Here is a 12866-nt window from a genome sequence, read left to right as displayed (position 1 = left end):
CATCCCGAGGTCGACACGCTTTTTCAGCCCTCTCAATATCTCGACCCTTTAGGATGTCCGTTTCAGTCTCGCCACCGTCTCCACTTCTGCGCCTTCCTCGCGAACTGCGCGATCAAACATACACTTACACCTTCGAAGAATCGGAGCCCTTTTTAAAAAATCGAGCTGCAATCACGACATCAAGCAAAATTGCGCTCTTCCACGACCTCCCAGCCTTGTGTCAAGCCAACCGCCAACTATTCAACGAAGCCACGCCGATTTTCCTTGCTCGGAACCTGTTTTCATGGAACACTCGAGAGTCACAGCAGCTCTTGGACCTGTATTCTCACCTTCCTGAAGATGCAGCATCCAAGCACGTCAAGCATATCTCAATTTGCAACTGGACCGAGCAAGGCACTGCCACGCACCTGGAACTGATCTCCAAGTTCGTTCAGCTCGAATCCATCAACATCATTTTCAGTTTCCCCAGCATTGAAGATGGCGTGCGCATGGAGAGGTTCGATTACACCAACGAGCAAGAGTGTTATTTGGAAACAGGCTTGCACTACGATCTTCCCGTAGGACGCAGCCTCGAGGAAGAGAAGGCGAGTCTTGCGCAAGACGTGGAGGCGTTTGTCGCAAAGTATGGTCTCGATCGCATCATCGATATGCCCAAGCTCGACGGCATGCAGTTCCAATTCGCAACGAATCAGGGTGAAGAGGATGCTTTTGGCGGCAACCAAGAGTATAGACATCGCTTGTGCAACCCGTTGTGGAGGTGGGCGACGAAAAAGATGGAGGAGAAATGGGGAGCTGACAAGTTTTTCGTCACGACTACCATGCCGGAGGACTATCATCATGTGAACAGGCCGTATGTCGGCTGGTGAGCTTACTTGGACCCCAAGGTCCGGGAAACTAATCGCACTCCGCGTCGTAATAGTATCGGATATCTCGCCACTCTTCACGAAATTAAACTTCTTGCAGCTGCTTGTCACACCCGTCTGAGTTGGGCTCGACGGCTGCACTTCACTCGGCGCCTTCGAGGACCTATGCATCTGAAAATAAAGTGGCGATTGCTAGGGTCAAATCCTGACAACAGTGTATGATAGTAATCTTTGAGTTATTGACAGCGGCCTGCTCCAAGACCTATCATGAGCGCTCATAGAAGCCCTGGCCCTGAGATCGAGGTATCTTCCCGACTATAAAGTATCTATAGACCTCTCCGGCGTTGTTGTAATAATAGCTCTTAGTCGGAAGTGTCCATTAACTCATCCTTCCAATTCTCAGTCTCTTTCCCATTGTTCTGTTCTGCCCTCAAACGGTACTGTTCAGGAGCCACCACCCACGGACTAAGTTTCCGATTGATAGAGTGTTTCGTACAAGAACGAATGAAGCCTCTCACCAAGTCATCCACGAACTCCACGCTGGTTTCCTCTACAAGACTTCCCGTAATATTCCAGTCTTCATCGCAACCGTATACAAACATATCAACCATAAGTCGGCGTGCTGGAGAGCTTGCACTACTGGTACCCGAATAGATGATGTTGATAGCGCTTTCTGGAGGAAAGGAGTCCCCTTCTACTGCATGGTCGATCATAGCGGAAAGAACAGCGTTCTGGAAGGTCTCGTCAACGAGTCTTCCACCTAAAACGTACAAACGAGCAAGTTGGATGTGTCTGCCCACAAGAGGCCGAGTGACAACGACCTTTCTGCTGTAAAGCCAGTTGACATAAGATTCAAAATCTTCTGGTTCTTCGTCCGCCAGGTCAATTTGTTTCTTTGCGTTGGCGCGCCATCTTCGCTTCATGGCGTTTTTGAAGAAATCAGATGTCGCCGTCAGTGTACCGATGTGGACGTGGAACTTCTTTCTGCCCACTTTGATAGGGATTGGCGCGCCTGAGACACTAGAAGAAGTCAGTAGGGCCCAATTCATTACAAGTAATAGTTGCTTACTCTGGAGATGGCGCAGTTGTGTCGTCGTTAACATGGCTCCGGGTTTTCGCGCGTAGTGACATAATGTACACAGGCGAAGTATGGTTGAATAGCTTGACAAGGTCGGTTTTATGGTGATGATAGTGGGGTTGAGAGTGTGGAGCGGGACTTCCGGGTCGTTAATAAGGAGCTTCCACACAGAGGGTGAATCTCAGGGTAGCATTTTCTGACAAAGTGACAACCTGAGCGCGGCGCTTGCCCAAAGAGAATACTGCGTGAAATGAAAAATCAAGTCCCCGAATGTCTTGGTCTCAATACCATTGAAAACTACGAAACTCCCCCTGTTTGGTTACATGTGCTTCCACAGATCGTCTTCACTTTTCGGTGTGAATTACAAACGAGATTTCGGGTTTTCGCTGTACCTCATAGTGACCAACAGCGCTCCGAAAGAGACTGCAATCAGTGTAATTCTTACTATTACAGAGAAGGTAAATACAATGCTGACATGGCTAATGGTACACAACATACCAAAGGCGTCCACGGGTATCAAGAAATCAATCAGTCTGCCTCTCCGAAGTCGCTATGTCCCGTTTCGGCTGCGTGCTGCATCGCGCCCCGTTCTCCTGCCCCTTTCCAACCGCATGTGTTGCACTTGAGATCAAATTTCTGTGTATCGGTGTAATAGTGGGCTTTCTTCAGCTGCCCGCAGAGTTCCCTCGCAGCTTCAAGAATCACATCGTCCGCCGCATCGAATATCTTAACATCTTGCGAAGGATCTTGCGTGGACGCACCCTGGGGCACGAAGGCGATCGTATCGTAATGGATACCAGAATACACCACGATACAGCGCCGCGGTCTGCCCTCGTTGAATCGGTCCACCCGGTTGTCCTGAACATTGACGCTGGCGATCTCAATGTCAAACTCTTGGGAAAGGATGCTGAGTTCGATGCCACCACCCCACGAGTCGGCGTATGATATCCATTTGCAGTACTCATCTGGTGAGCGTTGTAGGATCGCCTCGTTGTACTGTTCCGGGTCTCTTTGAATAGCTTGCGCAACCATCGATCGAAGCTCGGTCATGGAATCGAGAGAATCGGTCAGAACAGCGCTACCAACAGCTCGAAACATGCAGGAGTTGTCGTCAGGCATAACTCGAAGGACCATGGTGCCACCGCGGTCAGGCACGGGAACTTCGGGCGTTTCCTTGAGCGCCGAGTTCTGCTTCCGTTGAAGCGACAGCGGCGCCGCCTGTGATGTGTTTGCCTGTAGTTCTTGCTCCTGCTTCCGTTCACTCGGGTCGCCCGTGGCTTGTGCAATGACTATGATGGATGCGCCGTTCAGCTTGAGATCGATATCCTTCAGCAACGTCGACATGCCGTATAGGGAAGGGTCGAGCGGTTGAGGCGGGTGGTTCCATTTCAGCTCGAAGAGTGGTAGTTCTGTCTTCTCGCTGATAGAGGAGAGAAGGTCCGAGACGGCGGCGTTGTCGTCGAGTGATAGTGTGTGAGTGCCATTCGGCGCGCGTAACCGGATGCGAATCGGCATGGTTTGATGGGTCGGCTGGAGAGATGGAGGGATATACGTGTACGGAGGGATACAGGTGAGGGAGCTTCGAAGGCGTGGCGCGTGATGACAGTTGACTGGTGGGGCGACTTAGCGGTGGAGAGCTGCGCTGGTATTAGGGAAGCTGCGATGAGTGAGTCGGTATGAAGAGAGGTAAATCTTCACGAATGCGCAAATATGAGGAGAGCTTTGTTAGGAAGAAAGGATCGTTTGTCAGCTACAGGAGAACGCTACAAAGACGACAGTTTGCACGGATCGGGTGACATGGCTGGCGTACGTGAAGGTTCCCGAATCATGGAGGAGGCCGGCCGTCTCCGGGGATCGGCGAATCTTACCTCCGTCCGGCGTCGCGACTTCCAGCATCCAGGACGCGACACGCCAACACCTAGCGCAAGAAGGATACCGGAACACGACAGCATCGAGTCGACTATCGCAAACATGGCGACCGGACGCGCCCCAAGCTCGACACCGGTGCCCACGACCGAGACCGCTGAGTCCGCCGGCGCAACGTCCACCGTCACGGCGCCAGAATGGGAGGCCATGGCCAACCTCCTCAAGAATGTATACGACTACAGGATCGACGAGTAAGTTTCGACTTTATATGCGCCGTACTGCTCCCAGCTGATCAAAGTGCAGTGGAACATACGACCCTACCAAGCTCTTCCAGCGCAAAGTGAACAAGCGCGCCGTGCCCGACTACTACGATATCATCAAGGAGCCCATGGCCCTGAGTACGATAAAGGCCAAGATTGCGCAGCGAGAATACAAGAACTTTTCCGAGTTCGTACGCGACCTGGCGCTCATTCCCCACAATGCGCAGGTGTACAACAGGCAGGACTCGCAAGCATATGTCGATGCGCTTGAAGTAAAGAAGGTCATCGAACGCGAGCTGAAGAGGCTAGTCGACGATAAGATCGTTCCTGAGACAGTTGCTACCCTGCCGTTCTTGGGAGAGATTCCCGAACAAGACCCGCTGTTACCAGAGGAGGAAGAAGAGGAAGAGGAAGATGACGACGAAGAAGAGCTCGAAGTCGACGAGGAAGAGGATGAAGACGAAGAAGATGAAGGCAAGCGCAAGAGGCGCCGCGGACCGCGATCCACAGCAGCTATCACCAAGCGCGAAGGCGGTTCAAGAGCCGCAAAGGAAGACGCCAAGGCCGACGATCCAGAATCGCGGAAGAAGCGCGGACGACCGCCGCGGGTCGACACTCCTATGGAAGCGCGAATCAAGACCATTATGAAAGCAATCAGGAAACCGCGGAACCAACTCAACAAGCTCATGGTGAGCGCATTCGAGCGCGTCCCGGACAAGACGGTCATGCCCGAGTATCACTCTGAGATCAAGAATCCAATGGCCATGGACATTCTCAAGCGCAAGCTCAAGCGAAAGAAGTACAACTCCGTCGATCACTTCATGGTCGATGTAGAGCTCATGTTCGAAAACGCAAAGCAGTACAACGAAGAAGATAGCCAGATCTACAAGGACGCCGTTCATCTCCAAAAGGAGTCGCGCAAGGTTGCAAAGGCCGAGAAGGAGAAGCCGGATACCGAATACGTCATGGAAGAAGGCCGTATTCCTATGCCCAGCGGCATCGTTCACAACGGCGAGCTGTGGAAGGTCGGGGATTGGGTGCACATTCAGAACGCGAACGATCTCACAAAGCCGATTGTTGCCCAGATCTACCGCACTTGGCAGGACGCGAATGGTGGACAATGGGTGAATGCCTGCTGGTACTACCGCCCGGAGCAGACCGTGCACCGTTTTGACCGACACTTTTTCGAGAACGAGGTTGTCAAGACTGGCCAATATCGAGATCACCGCATCGACGAGGTCGTGGACCGATGTTTCGTTATGTTCATCACCCGTTACAACAAGGGCCGTCCCCGCGACTTTCCTTCTGATAAAGAGATCTATGTCTGCGAGGCTCGATACAACGAAGAGAACCACAAGCTCAACAAGATCAAGACATGGGCCAGTTGCTTACCCGACGAAGTGCGAGACAAGGACTACGTAATGGATCTCTTCGATGCGCCTCGAAAGTTGAAGAAGGTGCCCAGTCCGATCGCGTACCTGCTCAAGGACGAGCAAAAGGAGGACGACGATCTTCCAAAGCCAGAGTGGGGAGCTGAGAATGCTCCCCCAAAGATTGGCGCCGTTCATCGTCGTCCGCGTGACCCCAAGGTAAGTGAAAACTGCTCTAGGCCACCATGAGACCCAAAGCTAACAGTTCTTGTAGGATTCACCACCTCCCGAGCCCACCCCACCGCCGCCTCCGACACCTCCACCAGCACCCGCTATGCCTACTCCAAGCCTACCCACGGCTTCGTCACATGGCTACGACTCCTCGAGGAACTATCCGATTGCGCAAGCGCCGACTCTGACGCCAATGCCTGCCCCTACACCGCAACAGCACCATGTCGCGCCAGCGTACACACCGACCCATGCGACACATTACCATACGCATTCTCAGTCGCCCGCCCCTCATATGCACCCGCAAGCACCGCAAGCACCTGCCTATCAACCTATCACACCACATGTGCCCTTTACACCTCAGCCAGCTGCGCCCATGCAAGGCTTCCAGACACCGCGGGCCGCGCCAGGCTACCAACAACCGTATCCACAGCAACTGCCGCTTAACTACAAGGCCCCGCAGCCTGTGGAGGTCTACGTCATGGCCGACCATGCAAATGCCAGTATACCGCTTGAGATCCGCGAGCAGTTCCAGCGTGACGAGAAGGGTCGTATCTTGTTCTTCACCGCGCCGCCGCTCAACGTGGAACAGCCGCTGACTAAGGACGGGCGCGCATTGGGACACTCGGCTAGTTATCTTGCTGCCAAGGCAAAGAAGGAAGCTCTGAAGGCTTCAAAGCGTAAAGCTGGCGAGGCCAATGTTGATGAGCGTGATCAGGCAGCGAAAAAAGCCAAGGCTGACGAGGAGGAAAAGTTCAAGAAAGCTGTCTCGGAACTCGGTACGAAAGCACTAAAGGCATTGGAGGACCAGCTCGCCATTGCTACAAAGGCGGACTTGGAGGGTCTTTTCAACGGCCAGACTGAAGAAGGCATCTCCGCGGTTCTGGATCAGCTCACCACCGCGCAGAAGATGGCTGTGCAGCGCGAATTGGAGCGTGAGATTCACATCAAGGAGCGCGAGGAAAGTAGGATGACAGCAGTCACCGGTATGACGGCGAGATTGGAGGAGAAGTACTAAGGTACTGTGTACGATCCATTGTATTTGTGATATCCAGTCTAAGGTTACAAAGAGACCACGGCGTTTTGATGCTTGATAGTGGTTTCGGCTCCACACGAGTCTATTCTGAGTATGCTTTGCTAGACTCAATTGGAACTTTTTTCTGTCTGAGCCATCACCACCTGGACACCTGTGAGCCCTCACAGCTCCCGTCCGTGTAATTTCTTCACTCACTTCCGTAATAACACAAGGGCCTGAATCTTTGAAGAGCGCATTGCTTTCATAATGAGGCTCGACTGATTGAGACACCTCGGGAATTTCGAGTGCTTCATTGTAGCACTCAAAACGGACACACTAATGAAGCCGGTATTCTACCTCCTTGAGTCTGGATACCTTGCTTACCCATGGCGCATCATCTCTCTCAATACATGCTCGTTCTGGCAAGCCCGATATCGTCTCGACCTCATGCCCGACGTCGCTGCTTGAACAGCCCGAGAGTCATCTAGACTAAAACCCCCAGCGGTCATCAAACACCTCAGTTTCGTAAACCGCCCATAGATCGGTGCGCTCGAGATACTCTTTTCCGTGATCTCTTACCTTCTCAAGCAAGAAACGACATTTGCCATATCCGTGCAATGTCGCAATCGAAATTGCCGAGTGTCCGTTCCTCCCAACAACTCTGAGGTCCGCGCCATGACTGAGCAGGAATTTAACATCTTTTGCGTAACCATCATTTACGGCCTGCCACAGAATGTTGTTGCCTTCCTTTGTGATACTGTCAATAGATGCACCTTTTTCGATGAGAATGTGTGCAAGGTCGTATCGCCGTCTCTTGAGGGCATGCTGAAGTGGGGTCTTGTCCAAGAAGACTTTGTTTGGTTCCGCGATGCCGTCTTCAAGTAGCATACTCCAGGTCTTGATCCCACCTCTCCGGTATAGGGTTTCGATAGATTGAAAGCCGAGGTTGTAATGCTTTTGGGTTCCTTTCTTGACGCGCGCCACAATCCCAGGTTTGTTTACCTCCAAGACGCGGTACAATAAAGTGGCGTTGTCGTACTTGAAGGCATCAGTGACAAGCCAATCGCCCAGTTCGATGGGCGCGTATGTGTTGAAGAAGTTGTTCTCGTCACGGAAGTCGAGCAACATGTTCCCTGCGACGTTCTTATGCAGACGTATCGCTGTACATAACGCTTTGCTGATCTTCTCGGTAGCATTACGCTTGTCCTTCCATGAGGCGGATTCGCTCTTCCCCTTGACGTTGTCCACGAGATACTTGAGAATTTTTGCAAGCATAGCATGCTGGTTCGCTGCGATGGCTGCTTTGAGCGCACTTGGCAAAAGATCGTGGCTTTGCTTAAGAAGCAGGAACGGTGTGAGTTTGGGCATCTTGAAGAGCGCGATATCACCCGATGCGGCAGCGATGGCGGGCCACATGTCTGCACGTGTACACGGGCGTCCTTCTTTGTTGATAGTCTCAGTACCCTTAATGTAACCGCGCAGGTATTTTGGCTCCAGGGCCATCATGCTAGTGCACACAATATCAACCTGCTCAGGGTAAAGTGAAGGATCTGGTTGGGACACTTTGACTATCTTCCGTACGAAGTCTGTGACCTGATTCCCTGTTGTCTGGCGTCGCAGGGTAGCCTTGCAGAGGATCTCACTCCCATATGTGTCGAAAAGACGAGCGGAGGAGGGAAGATCCAGGGACTGGGCGAGGTTCTCGGAGGCAATGACTGTGATGATGTGATCCTTGATTGTGCTTGCGAACGTTTCTGCTCTCTATTAGTATCTTCGGAAGTCAGGCTGGTGAAGTGCACTCACTGCAGATGAATCGATAGCGCACTACATTCCGCTGGCCAACCTTCTTTGCAAGCGCCGCTATGACTTCCTCGAAGACCTCCATGGGTAGGTCTAACAGCGGCATGTCGAATAGTCTTCTTGAATAGATGTTGATGCGTAAACGACTGATTCGGATTTGTTTCAAGGAGGATACTTCCTGTGGTATCAAAGAAGACAATGGTTTTAGTAAGATGTGAAGCACGTGAACAGTGGGTCCCAATCCGCCTTCACCTTCGGGTCGTGACTCTTACTTGATGAGTCAGCTAGCGATCGCAACAATGGCACTAATGCGGCAGGTGAATGCATGGGTGAAGGTAGCTTTCCCAGTCGACGTGGTATTCGCCCCAACCCGCTCTGTTCTACGGGCTTAGCAAACCTAGCGAGACGTCTAGGTACAAATTGTGCTGCTCGCATGATCATGTCCTGCCGATGGTTTGTAGTCTCCTCAATATCGTGGGATGTCATGGCAAACACCGACAGCATGTCAGCCGCCTATAGGCTCAACCTATTAGTATGAGCGTGTTCTTGTCAATGTGCATGCACGACGACCTGTATCACTTGCGAGATTTTCGAAACGCTACCACCTGCTCGTTACCATTTTCTGCTTGCTAATCCAATGGCCAGAGATAGTCCAAACCTCATGTTTACACCTTCCAGGGAGGGTAACCAGCCATACAACCCAGAGTGAGTTGAGCAGAACTAGCTCGCATCGTTTACTGACCATCAATAGCCCCACCAGCGATACCATTACTGTGAAAGTGGGGATGCCGAATTTCAACGATGGAAAGGACATCTTTACTGTTCAGAAATCCGTCCTTTACAACGATGATCAGTTCCGCGGCGGGTGTTGGATCAATAACGATAGGACAGTACATCTCAGAGCGAACCCCGAAGACTTCAAGACCTACATGACATGGCTGTACACCCGCCGACTGCCGGAGCATATTGCGGACCCAATGCTGGATACCGAGTCGAACCTGAACTGGCTGCCGACTTCATATGGTCTCGCGCGTAAAGTTGATGATCCACGTTACCAAGACCTTCTGATCAGTCGAATGATCGAGTGCGCGCGAAGGATCGAAAGCTTTCCAAATATATCGTTCGTCGCAAGGTTATATGACGTGACAGAGGGTCTTGCGCATACGCCGGACATCCTTGGTCGAGATTTGATGGTAGATATCTGGACGTGGAAATGCCGACCTGAATGGCAGAGCCTAGACTTTCTCGAGACAGATTACATACAGTTCGCGATGGATCTGATTCCAGCGTTAATTGCTCATCGCAATGCATCACCAGAGGAGTTGGTGGAGCCATGGGCGAGCTCCCAGGCTGATCGGTATCTAGTTGGAGCAACTCAAGACGAATGATGGTGAGAAGGCATTTTGTTAGAACAGGCTGAAACTTGGGGCAGTTTCTTACCAGACCAGCGCGAGAATAAAGATGCAGCAGCTTACATCCTATCCTTGGCAGGAGTTTGCTTCGGCTGGATAGCACTATGACGTACAGCAGCGGCTTGGCAAACGCGTGAAGACGCGTCATCTCGCGATTACCCATCACGGGCTTCCATTCACCCACTTCAACGCATATGGTTCCGCGCATGAAGAGTCATATTTACACCACTTGATGCTTCCGCAAATGTTGCGATGTGAAATCTCTAATCCGCTATGACCTTAGTGTTCACATGGCGCAACCACAACGACCGGCATCGCTATTCCCCACTCGAGGACCCTGCCGAACTCACGATACATGCGCCGGCCACTCCTTCGGTCTTTCAAATGGCAGGATACCGTAGAAGCGTTCGAACACGTCGGCGTCCTACTGATCTTCTGCGTCAAGTCTACCAATACTGGCTCGCGAAGTCAGACAAGGGCTGTGCAGTACTTCTAGTCTACGGCTGAGTTGCTGAAGTGGTGTTGTAATATGAGAAGGATACTGGCTTGCAGCGACCATGGTACGCTTGCGCAACATTATGTCCACAATTCTGTCACCTGGAAACCGTGTTGTAAACACCCCAGGCAAGAACTTACCGTACTCGTTCCCAGGTAGGATGGCTTCCCCTGCAAAACGCCCAAAAAGAGCCAATGCTTATAGTGGTCCTGAGTGAGTCTATGAAACTCTGGTAATGGCGTTCACTTACAAAACATTAGCTTCACGGGCACAACAATCGCCGTCCGAGTCGAGGACGAGATTTTTCAGATTCACCAGAAGCTGGCGTGTGCGAGCTCAGATTTCTTCAAAAACGATGCCGGTATCGTCGCGATCGACGTCGAACAGAAACCCATCCGCATCGACGGTCATACCGCGGCCACGTTCAGAACATACCTCACTTGGCTGTATACGAAGCAGATGGAACATGTAACGGACATAAAGCATGTGTGGCAAACCTTAGTGAGGGCCTTCCTCATAGGGATCACGTTGCTCGATACCACGTTTCGTAATGCAGTCATAGCAAGCATGACGCAGCGCGCGTGTGCCGGGAGATACCCAAGTCTCAGCCTGGTGAAGGAGGTCTATATTGGAACATCTAAGGGGGCGTTGATAAGGAATCTCCTGGTTGACATATGGGTCATAGCACGGCCAACTGTGTTGGACAAGCTACGGGACCCGGCATCCGAAATGCACGGAGACTTCGTGAACGACCTACTATGGGCATTCTTCACATCGCCCCAATCTCGTCCGGCAGACGAGAAGCCGTGGCTCACTGATCCACATCGCTATCTTGAAGCTGTCGGTCAGACCGTGGTGGCTACACCGTCCAATCTTTGAGGGAGGATGACCGCTTTTGGCACTTCTCCCATTTCATGACCTATGCGTTGGTTATAGTAGGCGCACGCGTTGTTTTATCACGTAATCGATTTTTACCGTTTGAAAGCTGCTATGTGACGGCAGCGTTATTGTTAATATCACGGTACACATCATAGTTCGACTCGGCCAAGGAGACCCAGGCACCGTATCAAACACTATCAGCCATCGGATGCAATTATGTAGAAGCATGGCTACTAGTATAGGATAAGCTACCATTCGTCGATTGCAACACTCGATCAGGAACGTGTGATTCCAGCACACATGTTGATGCCACTGACAATGTGTTGAGTTATTGCGCCGCTCGATCGGCCTCTTCCAAAGCCTTGCCCGCGCTCATCTTGCCTAATGTCTCAACTTCCGGCATAAGCGCTGGGCTCGCATCTTCGACGCCATCGGTGTTTCCATCCCACTTCAAGCGAACAAGAGACATGCCCTCGGGGTCATCAGCATCCTCTTTCTCTGCGACCAAGATGATGTTTCGATGGACGGTAGGTCTGAAAGCACATTGTCGTGGATGCGCTCTACGAATATCGGCCCAAGGATCGCTTGAAGAATGCCAGTTCCCGAGCATCTGGAAGCGAGACTCTTCTGTCCTCTTCATCTTTGCCCATGATGGCTCGATCATGGAGCTGATGGGTAGGGCTATGCAGAGTTAGCTAACGTGCAAAGTCTCTTACATGAGCACATGCGTTAGGTACCTTTTTTCACCAAGCTATACCACCCGTACACTTTCTTGGGCGACGCATCCGAAATGGCAGGCCCCTGCGTTGCCTTGTCATATTTGTCGTCATCATCCGCATATGGGTCATCCCCACCCCACTCCTCAGCCTCCCGTTCCTTCAGATCGAACCAATCTTGGTTACCGATATCGATATTGGAACCCCATGAGTCCGCCTCGACATTGTCGCAACGTCCAACGCCTGGAACGTCTTCCTCGTCTTGGCTCGAGTTGAGCAGAACGACTAAGACTCCGTTGTTGTCGAAGTCCTTCTGGTCGGCTACTATGAAGTAGAGCGGATGAATGGTATCGTCTTGGTCGCGTAGCTCGATGAAGTAGTTGTAAACGTCTCGCAACGAGCGACCGCTGAAGTCTGGCTGCGGAGCGAATTTAGACCTCCCCGTACTGAGCTCGCCCGTGTTGATGCTTTCTTCAAGCCGTTGGCTGTCTGCTGTGTCTAGAGCAGCTGTGTAGAAGATGGCAAACTTGAAACGATTTAGACCATTCAGTGTGGCGCGGTGGTATTCTGTATTCGGCGCTTTCTTAGGGAGTGTTTTCGCGAGGTCCTTTGTGGAAGACATATTGTGTTGAGTGGTCTGATTGAGGGCAAAGAGTTGGTTTGGATGAGGTGGACGGGTAGATAGAAACCACGTCTCAGCCGTAGTTTCCAGCTGGGTCAGTTCAGGCAACTGCGAATGCGTGACGAGGAGCGCTATAATGGGGCGAGCCTTGTGACCAGAGATGGCCCTGCGTACACTATTGTTGCTCAAATTTTAGCGTCGCAGCTGGGCGTAAGGCGATGATGCGAGGTACGATGAGAAGCCACAAGTGGGGCAGGGTCG

General features: G+C 51.9%; 5 protein-coding genes across 5 annotated transcripts; 2 read left to right on the top strand and 3 right to left on the bottom strand.

Moving 5' to 3' along the window:
* Positions 1–53: 53 nt before the first annotated feature.
* Positions 54–866, top strand: J4E78_002456 (uncharacterized protein; the record flags this gene model as incomplete). Its single annotated transcript, XM_049363103.1, has 1 exon — positions 54–866. One exon carries the CDS (start codon positions 54–56, stop codon positions 864–866), a length of 813 nt encoding a protein of 270 aa, XP_049225695.1.
* A 1603-nt stretch (positions 867–2469) lies between these two features.
* Positions 2470–3456, bottom strand: J4E78_002455 (uncharacterized protein; the record flags this gene model as incomplete). The annotated part of the gene is made up of 1 exon (XM_049363102.1): positions 2470–3456. The coding sequence occupies one exon, from the start codon at positions 3454–3456 to the stop codon at positions 2470–2472; it is 987 nt and encodes a 328-aa protein (XP_049225694.1).
* Positions 3457–3912: 456 nt separating this feature from the next.
* On the top strand, positions 3913–6683 carry J4E78_002454 (uncharacterized protein; the record flags this gene model as incomplete). The annotated part of the gene is made up of 3 exons (XM_049363101.1): positions 3913–4058; positions 4111–5656; positions 5712–6683. 3 exons carry the CDS (start codon positions 3913–3915, stop codon positions 6681–6683), a joined length of 2664 nt encoding a protein of 887 aa, XP_049225693.1.
* A 486-nt stretch (positions 6684–7169) lies between these two features.
* Positions 7170–8586, bottom strand: J4E78_002453 (uncharacterized protein; the record flags this gene model as incomplete). The annotated part of the gene is made up of 2 exons (XM_049363100.1): positions 7170–8434; positions 8484–8586. 2 exons carry the CDS (start codon positions 8584–8586, stop codon positions 7170–7172), a joined length of 1368 nt encoding a protein of 455 aa, XP_049225692.1.
* A 3009-nt stretch (positions 8587–11595) lies between these two features.
* On the bottom strand, positions 11596–12605 carry J4E78_002452 (uncharacterized protein; the record flags this gene model as incomplete). The annotated part of the gene is made up of 2 exons (XM_049363099.1): positions 11596–11948; positions 12005–12605. The coding sequence occupies 2 exons, from the start codon at positions 12603–12605 to the stop codon at positions 11596–11598; spliced, it is 954 nt and encodes a 317-aa protein (XP_049225691.1).
* Between the last annotated feature and the right edge of the window lie 261 nt (positions 12606–12866).

This window comes from Alternaria triticimaculans, assembly GCF_023758025.1.
Source record: "Alternaria triticimaculans strain BMP 0046 chromosome Unknown scaffold_2, whole genome shotgun sequence".
NCBI lineage: Eukaryota > Fungi > Ascomycota > Dothideomycetes > Pleosporales > Pleosporaceae > Alternaria > Alternaria triticimaculans.
This window is presented reverse-complemented; position numbering and strand designations above follow the sequence as displayed.